The sequence below is a fragment of the Necator americanus genome, chromosome I (assembly GCF_031761385.1).
Source record: "Necator americanus strain Aroian chromosome I, whole genome shotgun sequence".
Taxonomy (NCBI): domain Eukaryota; kingdom Metazoa; phylum Nematoda; class Chromadorea; order Rhabditida; family Ancylostomatidae; genus Necator; species Necator americanus.
In genome coordinates, this window is record NC_087371.1 from 30630117 (window position 1) to 30649521 (window position 19405).

General features: G+C 43.2%; 4 protein-coding genes across 5 annotated transcripts in view; 1 reads left to right on the plus strand and 3 right to left on the minus strand.

Moving 5' to 3' along the window:
- Positions 1–57: 57 nt before the first annotated feature.
- Positions 58–1821, minus strand: RB195_007352 (uncharacterized protein; the record flags this gene model as incomplete). The annotated part of the gene is made up of 1 exon (XM_064180929.1): positions 58–1821. One exon carries the CDS (start codon positions 1819–1821, stop codon positions 58–60), a length of 1764 nt encoding a protein of 587 aa, XP_064037760.1.
- A 21-nt stretch (positions 1822–1842) lies between these two features.
- RB195_007353 (uncharacterized protein) lies at positions 1843–5454 on the minus strand (the record flags this gene model as incomplete). The annotated part of the gene is made up of 4 exons (XM_064180930.1): positions 1843–2329; positions 5138–5205; positions 5264–5305; positions 5368–5454. The coding sequence occupies 4 exons, from the start codon at positions 5452–5454 to the stop codon at positions 1843–1845; spliced, it is 684 nt and encodes a 227-aa protein (XP_064037761.1).
- RB195_007354 (uncharacterized protein) lies at positions 2578–2931 on the minus strand (the record flags this gene model as incomplete). The annotated part of the gene is made up of 1 exon (XM_064180931.1): positions 2578–2931. One exon carries the CDS (start codon positions 2929–2931, stop codon positions 2578–2580), a length of 354 nt encoding a protein of 117 aa, XP_064037762.1.
- A 6342-nt stretch (positions 5455–11796) lies between the features above and the next one.
- RB195_007355 (uncharacterized protein) overlaps positions 11797–19405 on the plus strand; it is a gene marked incomplete at both ends in the record, with an annotated part of 28876 nt that continues 21267 nt past the window's right edge. For both annotated transcript variants that reach the window (XM_064180934.1, XM_064180932.1), the window contains 5 exons: positions 11797–11910; positions 11964–12031; positions 16324–16419; positions 18471–18610; positions 18706–18779. In XM_064180934.1, the coding sequence (XP_064037763.1) occupies positions 11797–11910; positions 11964–12031; positions 16324–16419; positions 18471–18610; positions 18706–18779 (492 nt within the window). The remainder of the gene's footprint in view (positions 11911–11963; positions 12032–16323; positions 16420–18470; positions 18611–18705; positions 18780–19405) is intronic.

The following is a 19405-nucleotide window of genomic DNA, read 5'->3' on the forward strand; positions in this document are numbered from 1 at the left end:
ATAATAATAGTAATAATAATAATAATTTACTTACTTGACTTAATCGGCGGGCTGATGTCATCGCCTGACGCGACTACCCACATCTTCGCCGAAGTGTGCCTTCCCTGAACGTAGCTCTGCCCAGCCCTGCTCTTCTTCGAGACACAGAACCACTTCGTCGCTATTCCATATCCTGCGAAACCTTACGTCTCGCCTGAACTGCCTATCCACGCCTAGTGCCCTCAGGTCCTCTTTAACCACCTCAGTCCAAAACTTCCGTTTTCGGCCAGGTGGCTTTTCCCAGCTCAAACCCGACAATCTCCTCAGAACTCGTTGGACAAGGCGATCTGCCGGTCTCCTTAATATATGACCAAAGAAGCGAAGACGATTTACTTCAGCCGCTTTCGAAGGCGGTGCAAAATGTTGATATCTTCCACGTGTCATCCGCCGGTAAACCACATCAATTTCTGCGTAAAGATCTTCATTGTGGTATACCCTAGGCCTAAAGTAGCCAAGTAGCCGTCTAAGCAGCTTTCGTTCCGTGCAGTCAAGCCTCTCCATAACCGCTGATGGTGCTGCCCAAGTCTCCGATCCGTACATCTTGATGGGGCGAATTGCGGATAGGTAGACTCGCAGCTTGACTTCGTTGGTGATGGGGGTCAACCACAGGCATTTCGTTAAGGAGTTAAATGCAGAAGTGGCCTTAGCGCATCTTTGCTGAACATCTCTCTCGTAGCTGCCGTTGTTCTTCACCATGCAGCCCAAGTAACAGAACTTATTGACGAGTTCTATCGGTTGTCCGTCCACCCTGATTCCCGTTCGAGGTCTCGAAGAGATACACATCTGCTTGCATTTATCAGGGCGTAGTCTGTAGGCTGCAGCCAGCTTCGATACAAGGTTGACAAGATGTTGAAGTTTCGTACTGCTTTCCGCGAATATAACAACATCGTCGGCGTACTCGAGGTCAGTCAAGGGGCACCCTGATGGTGCTAAGACAATGTCGGCAGGACACTGGTCGACTGTTCTTCGCATAATATCGTCGATGGCGAAATTGAACGAGGAGGATCCTGCCACCGCCACTTCAAACGGTGTTGTACATCCGCCTGGTGTTCGAACTGCAGCAGTTGTTCGTTGATTCATGTCATCAAGCAAGCGAACGAACCTTCCTGGTACTCCATCGGCGCGAAGCGCGTTGAGAAGACGGCCTCGGTGAGGAGAGTCGAACGCGGCTTCAAAGTCCAGAAACGCTAGTTGCATTGGCTTCGAATACCGCTGCCAGATTTCGGTCTCTCTCCTGATGATGAATACCTGGTCAACCGTAGATCGGCCAGGACGAAAATCAGCTTGCTCGTCGCGCGTTGTTTCTTCGCGATGTTTAATGAGTCGATCCAGGATAATGCGCTCCAATACCTTGTACATAACACGCAGCAAAGAGATTCCTCGATAATTCCTGGGGTCCGTGACGGATAACATCTTGTGGAGGGGAATTATGATAGCGTGTCTCCACGAATCAGGTATCCTTTCGTCTATCCATATTGAACGGATGATCCTTGTCATCTCATGAATCCCAGATGGAGGAAAATATTTTGGCATTTCTGCGCTAATCCCGTCGTCTCCACCAGATTTTCCATTCTTCATTTTCTGAATACAGACCAGGACCTCCGACTTGGCCGGTGGCTCCTCGTTAACCGCATATGTCGGTCTTTGAACGCGTTCGAGTTCAGGAGCTGACGGTGCTAGCCGGTTCAGCAATGTCTTAAAGTGTTCCTTCCAAATTGGAAGGGTTGCTTCACCGACAGCTACCCCATTAGCAGTGTTGAGGACATGGGAACATCTTTTCATTTTGCCGCTATACTAGTAGTACTATTCTAGTAGAGCGTAGGCTTTCCGCGAGTTCCTGTCCTCCCACGCCTTCTCAAACTCCATCGCTCTTGACGTCCACTCGTTATCACGGTCTTGTTGCAGTTGACGACGCAGCTTCCTTCTAAGACGCTTTTCCTGGTTGAAGTCACCAGCGCTGCGCGCGACATATACAGAATTGTATGTGGATTTTGTTTCCGCTGATGCAAAGGCAAACTTCTTCCGCTGCAATAGAACCGGGAGCGTTTCCTTTGCAGCGTCCTGGATGCACTTTGTGAAGGAATCCGCATCGCTAAGCTTCTTGCTGGTCCGTACTCCAACATGAATAAACACATGTTGGCGGAATTTTCTTCTGCATTCATCGTCTTTCAGACCTGCCGTGTCGATTTTCGGTTGAAGAGGAACTCCTCGGTTTCTCTTGTGGAACCGTATCTTGAAGCTGAGAAGAACTGGACGGTGGTCAGAGTCGAACGCGACGTCCCAAACAGCTCTAGATTTTCGGATATCTGACTGAGGAATGTTCCTCGCCAGAAGTCAAGTCGAGCTGAAGTTTGAGATTCCTCATCTTCCGCTTGCGCTGCTCTTCAGGCGTTAAAAGGGTTGACTCCTGCCACGTGAGCTGATGGCGTCGATGATTCCTCTTAAACGTGGGAGCGATGATGAGGCCCGTCTGTTCGCACAAGTCGACCAGACGGTCACCGTTGTCCGACGTGCGCTCCGCTACATAGCACCATTTTCCTATGGTAGCACATCGGATTGTTGTTCGAGTCCCATCTTCACATTTGCGTCGATTCCGACAATGACCACCTGCTGGCTTGGTATTTTAGACATCAACGCATTGAGTTTATCATAGAAGGCGTCCTTGTCCTCAGCGGTTTCCGTAGTTGCGTCAGCACTTACGATCCAGAGTTTACGTCCTCTGCGATCTTGCAGTCGTAGAAAGGCGCATCTAGACGACGTTGAGCCAAATTCCTCCACCAGGTTCTTGTAACCGTTCCTCACAGCTATCGCGCAGCCACCTACTTTGTTCTCACCAGCATCGCCGCAGTATATGGTGTACTTTTCGATGCTGATTACGGGCCGATCCCTCATGCGTGTTTCCTACAGTGCAGCAAAAGGCACACAGAGATATCGCAGAAGTCTGGATAGAGCGGCTTGTTGGAGTTCACTCGATAGTGTTCGGCAGTTCAACGTGACGAAACGAATGGTTGTTGCCAAAGATTCCATCAGGCAGTTGACCTTTCAGGTCATGGGCTTTGGCGGTGTGCTGGACGACAGCACCTTTTTGCAATGTATGGGAAGCTTTCGCTATATAACAGTGCAAGTTATATAGCTCGTACGTTCCCAATGCGTACACTTGAACGCCTGATTGCGTTTAGTTAAAGCAGGACCACCATGTGCAGGTAGCAATCAGACTCGTATACGCGACCCCAATAAAAATAAAAGTAAAAAAAAAATAATAATAATATTATTACTATTATTATTATTATAATTATTGTTATTATTATTATTATTACTATTATTATTATTATTATTATTATTATTATTACTATTATTACTATTATTATTATTATTATTATCAACCACGTCCAACGTAGGGAGTAAAGCTTCTGGACTTCAGACTTTCCATGGCTCTTCGTCGTCACTGATTAATCGAAAATAAATTAGTCATAGTAACATTTTCTGTAAAATTAGAATTGTGATTTTCCAACAACGTTCTCTTTTTTTCTTAAAGGCATTTTAGGCTAAGGAGCCATAGTTTTGGCGTTGTAAAAGCATAAATTATGACCTTGTGGAAGAGTGTCGATCTTCATCTGTAAGCATCTTTCGTACCAAGGTCCATATAGACACGGCTTGGAATCCTTCTAAAAATCGCATCCTTGATGTTCCCCGGAGCGTCATAACAGACGAAGTTTGTCGAAATTGAAGTGATTGACACCATCGTATTGATAAAGATAGTATCCGTGAACGTCCGATTCGAGTTGTATGTCGTTGGAAAGAGTCGATGTTTACCGCCACATTCGCGTACTCAGGGCAGGTACAAGGTCGATTAGCCCCTATCCGCCACTTGGGGGCGTGCCACGTAGCCTCGCGACTGACCAGCTGTGCTCCCTCTAGTGAGGGAGATCCGTGGATGGTTGTAGTAATACAGGAGAAAAATCATAATTTGAATAATATTTTCAAAACGTAGCGGTATCGAAGAAACATCATGATATATAATAACGGGCTTATTTTGTCACGTGTGTGTCTGTGTCAGTCACGAAATTCGAAAAGAGGTGGGACGGGCCCACTAGCGTCGAGTTGTCGTCTCGACGCCAGAAAGCTATGAAAAATGTGCGAAGGGTCCCACGGCATCGGATTGGCGCCGCCTGCGCCAGATACCTATAGAAGGATGTGCGACGGGTCCACCGGCGTCAAAATAGTGCGCAATAACTTAGTGTGCATGTCGCAAAAGATAAATGGTTGCAGCCGTTTCATATCCGTGGCCACTGGGTGCTTTGTTTTTCACCTTTATGACTCCTCACGTGTCTATTTCCTTCTTCGTTCGCCTCAAGTTGGTAGCATGCCGTTCTCAGAAAGTGGAAGCGCGCATGCAAACGGCTGCTTAAATAGTAGCAAGATGTTTATGTGAACTGACGTTGAACGTTATCTTTATCAGTAGGATGATGTCTTTCATGTCATTTTATGATAAAACATCATTCTTTGATAACTGTTTGGGGAAAACAATAGGAGAACCTACATTTCGAGTAATAGTTTTAAATTTTGTTTATGATATATTGGTAAGGAATGTTTGAAGCCGAAGTTCGAATGTTCTCCAAATGTAGAACTGACGCGTTTAGAAAGAAATCTTTCGTTTTTAGTTATAATATAAAAAAGGAAGAAAGATTGCTGGAGATACACAAGTTCAATTTCATAGAAAAACGCACTAATATTAATTTTCGTTGATCAATGAAGGCGAGCGAAGCAAACACCACAGAAAGTCTGAAGTCCGGCTTTAGCCGGACGTTGAGACTGGTAGGTTTGTAAACAGGTTTGAATACTTTCCAAATGTAGTACTGCAGCATTTCAAAACTGCGAAAGGTCTAATCAATGTTTAAATTATTAGAAAAAAAAGTACTAAGAATGCGTAGTTAAAAAAGCACAACTTTAACTCAGTAGAGAATGCCACTGCTTTTCATTGATCAATGGAGGCGAGCGAAGCGCACACCACAAAATGTCTGAAGTCCGGGTTTAATCGGACGTTCAGTGTGGTTTAGGAATATACACATTTTCATGGAATTGAGAAAAAAAAACATACTCGTTATTCAAATCTGTAAGCTCCACTTGTTCGCTGATTTCAAATGGAAAAAAGTCAGCAACGCTGGTCTGAATACTCAACTTTCGTACTCTCAGACAAATCGAGTCATACTACCAGACGCCTCACCACATCCTTTTTGAGCTTAGCTTTACCAGAATTGGAACCTCCCTGAACGTCTGTGCATACATTCAAAAAGATTCTTCTTGAAAGTTAATTCAGAACAACTGTACCTCTTTTCTGCCTTTTGAGGACGCTTCTTCACTCTCTACAAACAGGATAGTCACAGCCACTGCTAAACACCACCAACCAGCTTTCATTGAACTGATTTCTAACTTTCTTCCCTCTTTATATACTAGCACAGTAGTGATAGAGACAACATTGATCATTTTATCTCTTAGAGCACAATAATAATAATCTATCGTGCTCTATACTAATGACACTACTTGTGAGTCGTGAAAATAATCCATGCAGATATGTTTATCTCTGGGTTTGTGCTTCGGACCGAGGCAAGTCCACTGGCGTCAGATAAGAGCGATCGAAAAGACAACATTGGATAGAGATAGATGAGATAGGATTGTATCAATTTTGCCACACCTGTCTCATCTTATCCAACCGGCTTCTAGCACATCGGCACTGGAATGCTGTTGGACGAGGTAAGTCAGATCTAGTAGCATCATATTGGTGATTCACCGTTAAGAAATCCGAAATGAGTTTTACTACGGTTAGGCGTTAGGCGCTAGTTAGGCGCAAGTAGTAGAAATTCAGTGATGATGAGGTACTACGAAAGGGCTTCAGATGAGCTAACCAGTGTGTTAAAAGGGTATGGTGTGGTTGTGTGGTTATGTGGTTGGCATGTGGTTACAAAGGTGCTCGATCTTACTACGTGTTTGGTTATGTCTCGTTTATTCAATACCAGCATGAACGTTCGATTAAAGCTGGAATTCAGGCTAACTAATAAATGAAAAACAAAAGTAGAGGCATTTTCTGTAAATTAAAGCGCCGTTTTTTCGTAACAACGCTTCCCTCACTTTTTTGACTTCAGGAATGGACGAATTATTTGATAGTTTTGTTCCCAACGTCAGTCTTACATCTGTTTAACATTCGAACCTGATTTCACACCTATTCTCCTTTGACACTGTCGCAAATGGAAAACATTATTCGAATCAATCAATTTAATCAATAAAACACGATAACAAGCATAGTGTAGCGGTTAGGAGTTCCGCTTTCTGCACGATCGATCGGAGGTTCGAATCCGCCTTAGTGCTCGCCAAGCCTTTCATCCCTCCGGGGTCGATAAATTGGTACCAGACTTGTCTGGGAGGATAAAAAACGCTTACTTGACACATCGGCTAGCCCTTGCAAGTCGTTGTATAGGTCAGTTACACGCTTGTAAACCTCAAACGATTCTCAATTGAAGTGAACGTGGGGGCGCATCACAAGCGGATTGATTAACACCAGAAACTTTATCCTTTGACTTTCAATAATTAGCACGGAATGATGTGCTAGCATAAAAACCTGTAAACGTCAACATCTGACCATCCACTGATAAGGACAAGGTTCTTCGTCAGATCACCGAAACAGCTGCTATCCAGGGGACCGTTTACATTCGTGTTTCCAATTTCTTAAGAAAGCATGTTATCAACATGAGGGAAACGCGCAGAGAAATGATATCCAGAGGAGTAGAATGGAATAGAGTGTAACACAAACAGCTGCTATACACGGCTATAAATGGTTCACAAGGTCTAACTTCTAACCAAATCTAGATGGAGTTATACTACAGCTGTGGTACACCTGTGCGACAGAACCCGTGTCACCCCTCCTAACAATTTCTAGCCGGTGCACACCAATGCGACGCCGTGTGGTATCATTTGCTATGACGGTATGACATGGTGTCATGGTAAACTCGGACAGCCTTCCTCTGTGCGTTCCATAAACTTCCTTAGGTATAGGTACGTAAAGGAAGCTTCGATTTTGCTTTCATTGTAACTTCATGCTGGAACGCAAGCGACCAAGAGTGTCGAAACTGGGGTTAAACCATATCTTTTTATCCGCAGACGTACGAGCAGTGTCGTAAGTTGTTCCATGGAGTCGATTTTGATGGCCACTTTCGTGTTGACAAAGGTACCGACTCCACTAGCTTCGCTATTACCGCACGTTCTTAAGAACAATTCTTCTCATAAATGGCATTCAGTGAGTATCGTCGTCTCGTCCTGGTCACTCCAATGATGCCGTAGTTGGTCTTCCTGGCTTGTATTGTCAGATCTCCAGTGACTGCTTACGATGCATGCGTACATGTGTTGTAAGCACAAGTCGTCATCCTAGTCCTTTTCCGTTTCTGTAGCTTAGATCACTCTTGCGACCACGTTTTTTTTCTTGACCGGGATTGTACCAGGATTTCCTCCGTAGACAGGCAAGCCGGCACTGGAAAGCTAGAAGATAAAGTGACGGGTCCAATGGCACTGAATTGGTATGTCAGAAAGTGCTAAGACGATTCTGTGGTACGCGAAGAGTGCAACCACACAAGAAATGGGAATCTTCATGTAGACAGAGGGTCAATTAGACGTTGTGAATCTTTTCATGGCTGTGGTAGTTGCACGCGTTGCGCGCAGTTTAAGGTACATGTCCACTCCTTATGCGCTCATCACGTTTACCAGAGCATTTCTTCAAAAATTACATATGCGCGTGCAGACAGCTGTTTAAATAGTAACTACTAGTTTAAGTGATATGACACGGGCCCCTATCTTTCTCAGATTGACGAGATGTTCATGTTCGCTTTTCATGTTAGCACATCATTTTATGTTTTGTCAGACTAAAACAACTAGTGCTCTGAACACATTTTTCCTTACTGTAGTCGGAATCGGGGGAATGCAGGTGCAAAAACAATTTTGAATGTACTTTGTATGTAGCACCAGTCTGAAAATCCGGATTTGGCCGGACTTTCAGACTTCTGGTGCTCGCTTCACTTCCCGTTAGTTGTCAATGCAATTATAAAACAAGAGGACCTCACGCAAATTTTTGTCAGAGAATTTAAGACACCTTTTTCAAACGAAGCTCATTTTGTTTTTTTTAAAGGAAAATACGCAATGTTGGATGGTTTTGTTGTAACCATTTTACTGTAAGTGCCTGAATTCCTCACATTAAGAGGATATTCAATTCTGATTTTACATCTAAATTCCTTCAATACTGCTGCAATTTTGATACACTTGAGTTGAATATTGAATGATTTGAACATTTTGATTATTCGTATTCGTAGAGTGTTCAAAAACGTTTTATTTTTTTTTCTCAGCAATTAACATAGATTGCAAACATGAAATGGCATGAACACCATCGCCATTCTGATAAAGTGCTATCTCAAATCACGTTAACTGCTAACTACTATTTAAGCAGTTGTCTGGATGCATGCATCCAGTTTTTGAAGAGAGGATGTGGCCAACATGTTAAGGGTAACCAAGCCGCGTAAGCATACTGGGGCGTATATTTGGGTACATGAATTGTCACGGCCACAAAACTGTTCACATCTACAAAACCGCTTTGAGTTATTGAGCAGTGCTGGTGCACAGTTATCTCACTGGTTCTGATTTCTGGTGTTGTCGCACCAAACTCGGAAGTGTAATCAGTCTCAGTGTTTTTTGGTACTGATGGGGAATTCGCCGCAGTGGAGTCGTCTCACCCCATCTTATAATGCCCTTACGTCGGGACACCAACTCAACGCTGTGGAAACCGTCTCACTGCTTTCTGGAACTTCGTAACTGACATACACACGTGAAAGAATGAACCCTCATGTGGCATGATTTTGATCAACACTTTTTTGATTGATTGACGCAAGAAGATCTTTCTTCAAGAATCATAATCACTGAAGGAAGATCTTGCAAGATCTTTCTTCAGTGATTATGATTCTGATTTTAAAAAAAGGGAAAAAAAAGTACAAGAGGGGAAAAATAAATTGTTACTGGTCATCAAAGGGGAGCTAAACGACCACCACAAGAAGATGATGTCTGACCTCGGCTGAACATTCACAGTGGTGCTATTTATACCTCTAGTTTTGCGAAGCAGCGAAAGTGATTAGTTCTTCGATTACTGTGGGATCACTTCCAAATATGATCCGAACATTGAGACGTTATGGCATGTCTTACTTAGATGAACCGTCTTCGCTTAAAGTGAGGGCACGAGCATCTTCTCCAACCGTTTCGTATCTTCGCCATCGTCGTCCAAGATGTTCTGAGGTTTCGTAAGTGACGTTGTCAAGGTCCTTGAGCCGTGTCTATCTGAGCGATCTGTAGCGAACATAACCCCAACTTGCCGGCCTCGGAGGGCGTTTGGCATCTCTTGGGCTCTACTCTAGCGATCTTTTAGTTTATCTATCGTCGATTCTTTTCATAATATGATATGACACATTTATGGTTTGCTTCGCGCAGTTCGCGAAGACTGGATATTTTTTGAGGGACTGCTGGCTTGATGTTGCTTATGCCGGTTAAACTTCAGGAGACATCTCTCGAGGGCTGTGTGGGTAGAGAGTAGCTTTTTAGACGTGGCAACGCTGTCAGAGCCCTAGAAGTTCTGTCGAGTTAAACAGTTGGGCACGAAGATCCTGGTTCGTTAGTTGGCCCTTTTCTGACGAGTAAACGCTAAGTGGCGTTTTGTGCAAAAAAGTCATTTCTAAGCTAGTTTTGCCTTCGAGATCGAGCGAACCTAGTAGCTTCACGTTGGCAAGGTCAGGTAGTTAAGGGGAGCGAAACGAGGAGTTGTTAGGAAGGATTTCATGCTTCCTCTATGTATTCGAGCTATTTAGGGTGTCCTTTTACAGTATGCTAGACGGCAGACCATTTTGCAATATCTATGTAACTTTTCACTGCGCGACCTCTGGTGCAACCACACTCGTGCTTCATATCATTTTGACCCGACTACATTTGTTTCTTATCAGACGATGATATTTTCAAAAGGTTTTCGTACAATTTTCGTATATTCGTATATTACTACGGTCATATTCGTATGTATAATGACTACAGTCGGTTCGAAACCTATGCATTTATGTAAGCCACTGCGCCTACAGCGGCGTGGTATAGCGTACTGATTGGGATCGAGAGGGGACCCTCACCACCACAATTCATCGGTGTACTCCGAGTGAAGTTAGCGATGCTCCTCGATCCCAACAACTGGTTCCATCGCGCCGCTCCGAGCGCATCTGCTCACGCAACTGCGCGTCGTACTGACCAGACTGCAGGAAAGTTGTCTACTCTGAAACTTTTCGTATAATACATTGTCATTATTCAATGCATATCTCTAAGAAGAATATTTCTAGAAACACAAAAGAGACCTTTCTCTCTTTTCTTCGTTCTCTTTTTCTTTGTGTCCTCTCTTTTGCATGTGCATATAAATCCATCTCTGAATTAGGAGGCAAAACAAGGAAACTATTTCGTATTAACAGCAAAGAAAAGAAAAGGGAACCAGGCAATAAATGGTAGAGAGGGTCCATATTGGAGCATCTATAGACAGACATTGGCGGAATTTCGTGCTGCCTTTTTCGTCTTTCATACAAACCAGGTCGATCTTCGGTTGAGTAGGAACTTCTCTGCTCCTCCTGTGGAACCGTATCTTGAGGCTGAGAAAAATTGGGCGCTGGTTGGAATTGACGTCTCAGACAGCTTTGGATTTCCGGATATTTGACAAGGGGATGTTTTTCTTCAGAACGTAATCGAGCTGAAGCTTAAGAGTCGGTATCTTGCGCTTTCGTTGCTCTTCTGGCGTTAATGGGGTTGCCTTTTGCCACGTAAACTGATGGTGTCGATGGTTTCTCCTAAACGTCGATGCAATGATAAAGTTGGTCCGCTCGAAAAGGTCTATTAGACGACTTCCGTTCCGATGTTTGCTCCATAGCATAGAACCATTTACCGAAATTAATTAAATCAATTACCGCCTGGTGGCTTAGCATCTTGAACATCAAAGTATTGAGTTCATCATAAAATGCGTCCTCCTTAAAGTTCTCAGCAGTCTCCGTACGCGCATGAGCATTTGCGATTCAGAGTTCGAGTCCTTTACGATCCCACAATCGTATAAAGACGCAGATCTCGACGATGTTGAAAGTCAAACTCCAAACCAAACTCCTTCACCAGGTTGTTGCAATCGCTTCTAACGGGTTCCGCTCTTCTTTCATCAGCATCGTCGTAGTAGATGGTGTAACTGTCGATACTGATGAGAGGGCAATCCCTGATGCGTGTTTCCTGCAATGTACCAAATGGTGCATACAGATATAGCAAAAGTCTGGATAGAGCTGCTTGTCGGAGTTCGCTTGAGAGTGAACGGCAGCTCAATGTTACGGGTTGGTTTGTTTGTTGCCATAGATTCCATGTTTCCCGAGACATTCAATGTTTCAGGGTATGGGGCCTGGCATGGTGCTGGACGACAGCACCTTTTTGTAATGTATGGGAAGCTTGTGCCACACATAACAGTGCAAGTTATGTAGCTCGTACACTCTCAAGGGGTATACTCAAGTGCCTGATTGCGTTCAGTAAAAGCAAGCCCACCACTTGCAGGTAACAATCAGATTTATATGCGCAGCTCTGCTTTGGCAATTAAGGCAAAAGAAGGCAGATATTGTTTTGTGATAACTTGTTCATTGAAAAGTTCTTTATCTAAAACACCAAGAGCATGCATTCATCATTATGCTGGGAACTGGGCGGCTGTGGATTTTGTTCACTCTTCTCTATGATGTGAATGGACAAGGTAAAAAAGATGGTCAAAAGTCCATTGTGGAAGCAAATTTGAAGACTAAAGTGGTACGTTTATTGCAATTATCTCAATTTCCATGAGATGTTCACTGTTCATTTAGGATAGTTCAAGTGACTTCTTTCCTTATATCATTCGGGCAGAGTTAGAACTTCTGAAATTCGATACGGGGTGAGTTATTTTTTTCTACGTACACAGTGGTATAAATCAGGGAGTTGTTAGTGTTCTTAGACAGGAAACATTAGCATTATTAAAAGGTGATTTTCTTTACCTATATTGGATTGCAAAAAGACATTCTAAATAGAAGTTACCTCAAGTTAGTCAAAAAGAACTCCAGGTTTTTTTCTTCTAGAGGGAGCATACCACGAATCTGACTTAGTGAGGAAATCCGCGCGAAAAGCTAGAGATGGGATCGAAGACTACAGGGTCGCGAGTGAACGTCGTAAATCGTCGTAGAAAAACCGCGTGGAAGAAGCTGTTTTTTTTTACGACGATTGACGATTCCAGTCCGTCACCATTGTGCATACGCGGCTACGTGCGAACGGACGTAGATTAGTGATGTCTTCTCATCAGCCTATTCAAGTGAAGCGAGTGTATCGGCGCTGACGGGACAGGGACGTCTACATAGAGGCGAATTCCAATGTGGAAGTAAAGCGGTTCCCACGCCGTTTTTACAGCGATTAGGGAGAGATGAGCGGAACCACCCCCGATCCCCTCATCTACAACTCTATTTCTAGCTTTTGCCGTGGATTCCTTCACCACCTCAAATTGTGGTATGCTGCCTTTAAAAACCAAACATAGCAATGCATGGAAGCTCGCCCTTCCTTGACCACCCGGATCGTGCAATCTACAGCCCCATCTCTTGCCTTTCCTGCGCATTTCCTTACCACGTCAGATTCGTGGTATGGCGACCTTAAACGTTGCTTGATGACATAGCAAAACAGGTCCGTTGATAGCTGCAGTTTTACTGCACGTAATAACGAGATTTCCGTCATAGTGGCTTGTGCCACTATGAAGGAGGTTTCGTCACATATGCAACCCTGAATGATCATAGCTCCGTTCTCGTCTTTCTACTCAGCTAATAAAATGTAATGATATGCAAACGTGAAATGACATGAGCGTCATCATCATACATGATTCAAGTTATGATAAAGATAAAGATAAGGTTGCTACGTCAAATCAGCTACCGCTATTATTAAAGCAACTGTCGGCATGCATGTCTCCAGCCTTTGAAGAAAGAATCCGGCAAACATGGTGAGGAAAACTACAGGCAATTAGACACAAGGAGTTGTTCATAACGGTTCATTCACGTGTCACTGTCAAAATAATTCACAGTGTCTCTTCTACTTTCCAACAGTACCGCTTGGAATTACTGCGCTTTGCTGATGCACAATAATCCCGCTGATTCCAATTTTTCTCGCATCAGTTCCGCGGAGTTCTATTCGGTGTTTTCTGGTGACGGCGCTCCCAAACTGACGCCGCTGAGCCCGTGTCATCATTGTTTCTGCAATTTTACGACACGCATAATAATGACAGATAATAATAACACACAGACAAGCACACAGATCACAAATATACACGGACAAAGCGCGTTATCATATAACATGGTGATATTTGTTAAAGGTATCACCCCACGAATCTGAGGTGGTACGGATTTCAGGTGGAGTATTCGTATACGGGATCGTAGGTTAGGAGGAGGAGGGTGATTCCGTCCATTTCTTCCTAATTGCCGTAAAAAACGGCGATACGGCTTCGAGCGTTCCGGCGCGCTATTTTTAACAACGAGTTCGGTTGGGGCACGCCAGCCTTCGCACGCGTCGCATCTTCTGGGCCGTTTTTTGCGCCAATCAGCAAGAAATGGACGGAATCACCTACCTCTCCATAATCTACGATCCCGTATATGAATACTCCACCTGAAATCCGTACCACCGCAGATTCGTGGGGTGATGCCTTTAAGCTCAGTTGTCATGCAATAAATAAATAAATAAATAAAATTTTCGCACGAAATCGGAAGCTTTCCCTTCGTATTCGATGTTTGATGCCATAACAGTTCATTATTATTAAAGCAAAGATGGTGGTAAAGCAGACCACCGATCTTTACTTCCACCTTCTTATGTTCTGTTGTAAATCACAATCCCCTCTCCCGCAAGCAATCATTTATTTGGGGAGGGGACGATATACGCGTTTCCGCAATTTCGATTCTAGAAAATTTGCAGTTTAGGCGGCTTTATTGTAAAAGATTTTTTTATGACGGGTACATTATTTATTGCGTCTGAACGGACGGTCAGATCAGACATCTTCAAGTGCTTGCTTCGCCCGCATTCAATGATTATTAGAAATTTGAGTAGCAAGTAGCACTTTTTGTGCATCTGCGGATTTACAGAATACACAGAATTTGATTTGACTTCCCCCAAACGATGTTTTTTTTTCTCTCTCTTTTTTTGTGAAATCTAAGTACTGATGGAAGAATACGTAGTTTCTTGCTAAAAACATCCGTAGACTTCTGAGGAATACTAAAACTTGATTTCACGTCCTATTCCATCAATACCACTACAGTTCAAAAATATTATTTAATTTTCTGATGTTTTTCTTAGTTTCTTCCCTAAACAGTAACATAGTATGACAAGCCAGCTAAGTGACCAAGTCATCATTCTTACAAATATAAGGGTGTCACGTTAGATCACATAAACTGTAAGCTACTATTTGAGCAATTGTCTTCATTTGTGTATGGATCTTTCTGAATGAATGAACGAATCCGATGAGGACAACGTACATAAAAAAAAGTAGAACAACCTCCTGAGCGTAACTTCGTCAATTCAGCCGTCTGGCTCAGTTTTAGCACCTTTACCCCATGCAACCTTTATTTGAAGAACTGGGTCCCATGTTCTGCAGTTACTTTGAACATAAGCCCCGATATGGTTATGGTCTCACTTCCAGATCAAATACTGAGTTGACAGTGTTCCCTGGAAAACAATCCATATAATCGCACCGTCGTTATAATGGATGCGCGCTCCATAACATTCACATTGTCCGGTTCAGATAACCTTCAGACATCTCCACTTTAATGGGTTCGCTATTTGTAAGCAATTTTGAGTTGAGCTAAAAAAAATGTGGACCCCTTGTTGCACTTTGCCAGCACAGAAGGGGTCTAATCAACTGCCTTTTGCATGAGCGTCCCATAACAATGATTTTCTAGCCGAGATTTCACCGATTTTAAGAGAAGTTGTTTTTCTTGACCCAGGAAGATCTTCCATAGATGGGTACGCGAGTTCCTGTTGATGTCGGATCTCTTTTGCGAAATTGATCAAAGATTGAACGGCAAGCAGCGTCTCTACAACTTTTCCAATCAAACACTTTTGCACTTCTTCTTAAAAGGCTATGACCAATTCCGGAACCTGTTTTATTCGCTCAGACCTTAAAAGCATTACCCCACGAATCTGGCGTAGTATGGATTTTCGTTGGATTATACCTACATCGAATGGAATGAATTGCTAATCGGGGCGGGGCGTCCGAATAGATTTTCGGCGAATCCCAGGCGGAGGCGGGGCGCAAGGGTGGCGCGTTGCTATAGAGGACTTCGTAAGGAACCGCATTCCGAAGCCGTCTGTTTACAGTGACGCAGGGAGAGATGAGCGGTACCACCCCTGTATTCATAATCTACGACCCGATATAGGTATAATCCAACGAAAATCCATGCCACGACAGATTCGTGGGGTGGTGATTTTCGCCTCTCTGAGAAACTCCTCATAACAGAAGAGGAAGACAAATCTACTTTAGCCTTTCACTTGAGCCCTATCACTCCACGAATCTGAGATGGTACGGATTTCAGGTGGAGCATTCGTATACGGGAGCATAGACTATGGAAAGAAGGCCGATTCAGTCCATTTTTTTCCTAATTGCCGTAAAAAAGGCCCGGAAGACATGGCTTCATGCATTCTGGCGCACTTTTTTCTACAAGGAGTTCGACTGGAGCGCGCCTGCCCATCTTCCGGGCCGTTTTTTTACGGCAATTAGGAAGAAATGGAAGGAATCACCCCTCTCTCCATAATCTACTATCTCTTATAAGAATACTCCACTTGAAATCTGCGTGGTGATGCCTTTAATTACTACCGAGCCTATTGGCCTCGTTGTAGGCGAATAGCTCATGACTCACTGACTGTTACCAAAGCGAGAGCAACTAAAGAAGTGTGCTCATCGAAAAATGAGCTACTGTCTGAGAAAAAGATGCTTAAAAAGTTGTGTCGAGTTAATGTTAGCTAGAAGTTAGGTGTGAAATCAAATCCAGTACCATATCATATATCCTATGAGGCACGAATGCAGCATAGACATATCACACGACAATACGGTAGAGATGGTCTGTAGAGAAGTCCATATCAGTAATGTCAAAAAAGTGTTTCCTTACGTACAAATGTTTTGAAACCACTATGTTGAAAGATTGATGATAAAATGATCAAATCGTTTAGGAAGCCGTCCTACAGACAACCTGGCTTTGCAAAATTGTACAGGAACCTTTTTGGAAATTTTTTCATGTACTTATATCCACCGGAGTTCTGCGAGGCGTAAGTTCTCATCTAGATATTCTAAGTTTTCCATTTGATACTTTAGATTAAATTACTCTTGTCTTTTGTTTTGATGCATCAACGAACAAGGCATATACTGCAGCTTTTGCGTTCCTCTCAAAACCTCACTGAATAAACAGGAGTATATCGAAAGAAACGTTGTTAGTTAGGCCAATTATCATGCGCGTTAGAAAAAAAAGAATCCTTCTTATGACTCTTCTTCTACAACTAATGATATTAACAGCAAACCACCATCGACTTGGTACCTTAAAGGCATCATTCCACGAATCTGAGGTGGTACGGATTTCAGGTGGTGTATTCGTATACGGGATGGGAGACTATGGAGAGGGGGGTGATTTCGTCCATTTCTTCCAAATTGCCGTAAAAAACAGCCCGGTAGGTACGGCTTCAGGCGTTTTGGCGCACTATTTTCTACAGGAAGTTCGACTGGAGCGCGCCAGCCTTGTGCGGCGCCGCATCTTCCGGGCCGTTTTTTACGGCAATTAGGAAGAAATGGACGGAATCACCCCCTCTCCATAGTCTCCCATCCCGTATACAAATACTCCACCTGAAATCTGCACCACCTCAGATTCGTGGGGTGATGCTTTTAAAGCATATGGATAGGTGCGGGATCTGATCTGATCGGAATTTTGATTTCTTGTTGTCATTATACGATAAGTCCGCAATCCATAATTATGCCGCAACCCATAATGTGAGTACATGGCCTTAGCTTCATATAAAATATGTCTCGCTTAAAGGAATCACTTCACGAATCTGACGTGGTATGAATTTCCAATGCACAAACTCTATACTGAATCGCAGATTGCGTGATCAAGAGTGGTTCCGCTCATTTCTCGCTTTTCGCTCCTAATCTTGGTAAAAAAAGGCGTGAAAGGCTTTGTTTTTCACGACGATTCCAGTTACAACGCTCTCTTGCAACGCTCACTACACTTACACGCGCTCCATCCACGTGCGCAACGGTCGATTAGTTTATACAGAATGATCCGCTCCAAAACCTTGTACATTACACTCAGCAGTGATATTCCTTGGTAATTCCTGGATTCCGTGACGGATAGCTTCTTGTGGTGAGGAATTATGATACTATGTCTGTGTTATATGACCCTTCCTCCGCAAAACAGGTATCCTTTCGTCAATCCACATTGAACGGATGATCTTCGCCATTTCACGAATCCTAGAAAGAGGAAGAGATTTCAGATTTCTTGCGCAAATTCTGTCTTCTCCGCCAGATTTTCCAATATTCATTTTTTGAATACAGACCAGAACTTCCGACTCCGTAGGTGGTTCTTTGCTGACCGCGGTGCATATCTGTCTTTGTGCGTGCGTTCACGAAGTTCAGGAACTGACAGCGCTTGAGTCTTCAGACAAGTATTGAAATGTTCCCTCGATATGGGCAGGGTTGCCTCCCCGACAGCGACTCCGCTAGTGTTTAGGACAGGCGAACACCTCTTCATCCTTCCGGTATACTGCTTTAGCATAGTGTAGGCTTAGTTCTTCTCCTCCCACGCCTCCAAAAAGAAAACTTCTCAAATTTCGCCCTAGTTTTTTTTCTTGGCTCAAAAATTACGTGCCGTAGCTACTGTAGCTTACCTACTAAATAAGGATAAAAAGATAAATAGTCTGGCGTTAACCAATCCGCTTGGTATGCGCCACCACTTCAATTCAGAATCGTTTGTGAACGAGCAAACGATTCTGAATTGAAGTGGTGGCGGTTAACAAATGCGTAACTGGCCTATAAAATGAATTGCGGAGGCTAGCCGATGTATCATATAAGTGCTTTTATTCTCCCAGACAAGACTAAGATACGAATTTGTTGAACCCGGAGAGATAAAGGGCTTGGTGATCCCCAGGGCGGACTTGAACCTCCGATCGATCGTGCAGACAACCTCTTACCGACTGCACTACCACCCCACTTACTGTGATACTGTAGTTTCTCTATGTTAAAGTCATAGCTTGTTTCACTTATTCATATACTGTATACATATAAATAATCATCTACAACATGTCTGAAGCAATTGGGAGCACAATTTTAGGATATACCTCTGCATTTTCGATCTTCCTCAACTTACAAAAAAAGGACTTCAAAGTCTTGACTTGAAGACGGCGTGCGACACATCGTTGAGATTTCTGACAAGGGAGCAGACAGTCTATAACGTTAAAGACGGCAAAGCAAGTATGTGAATGAACTGGCAATGTGTCAAAACAGAAGAAAATTCACAAACTTATTTTCTGTCAAGGCATGATTCTATATGTCCATCTAATTTACAGCACCATATGTTTATATGCTACCAAAAGCATCGTTCCATACAAAGGGTCAAGATCAACAGAAATACTTTTTCGAGGCAAGTCGATATACAAAAGCTATTTATTCGAGTAAATAAAACCTAAACGTCATAGCATGTAACAACCTTATGTTAGAGGTTAAGCATAAATATTTAGGATGTAGTTGCAGTTGAGCTATTTGCAGTTTTATCGGCGTTTGTTTTATGAAGATTATATTTCGATCACACGTGACTTTCTTTTCTATACGTACATACTTTTAAAAAACTTCAAAGAAGGAGCCATCATCGGTGTTATCTCGTAAGGCAGATTCTCAGGTGAAAAATTTGAAAAGCACACACAAAGACACAAATAAAGGCCCGGAATTCCTTCTCAAGTTGTTCCTTTTCTTTCATATTCTTAAACTTTTTCGTTTTTTTATCAACGCAACACTTATCTTGCAAAATTTGACTTTCTGACCGCTCCGCTCGGTCCGCCAGGCATCTCACACCACAGCAAGGTGATACTTCCTCTGTTCTCTTGCAACATTGACACAAATATGTTTGAAACAAAGTAAAGAGGAGGAAGTAACGACACATTCAGGCAAAAGTTAATCATAAAAATTAGAACGAGGTGCTTTTAAATGCCTGAGGAAAAAGAACTGCGAAAAAAATTGCTCTTCAAGACTTAAAAAGGTTTATTTTTGTTC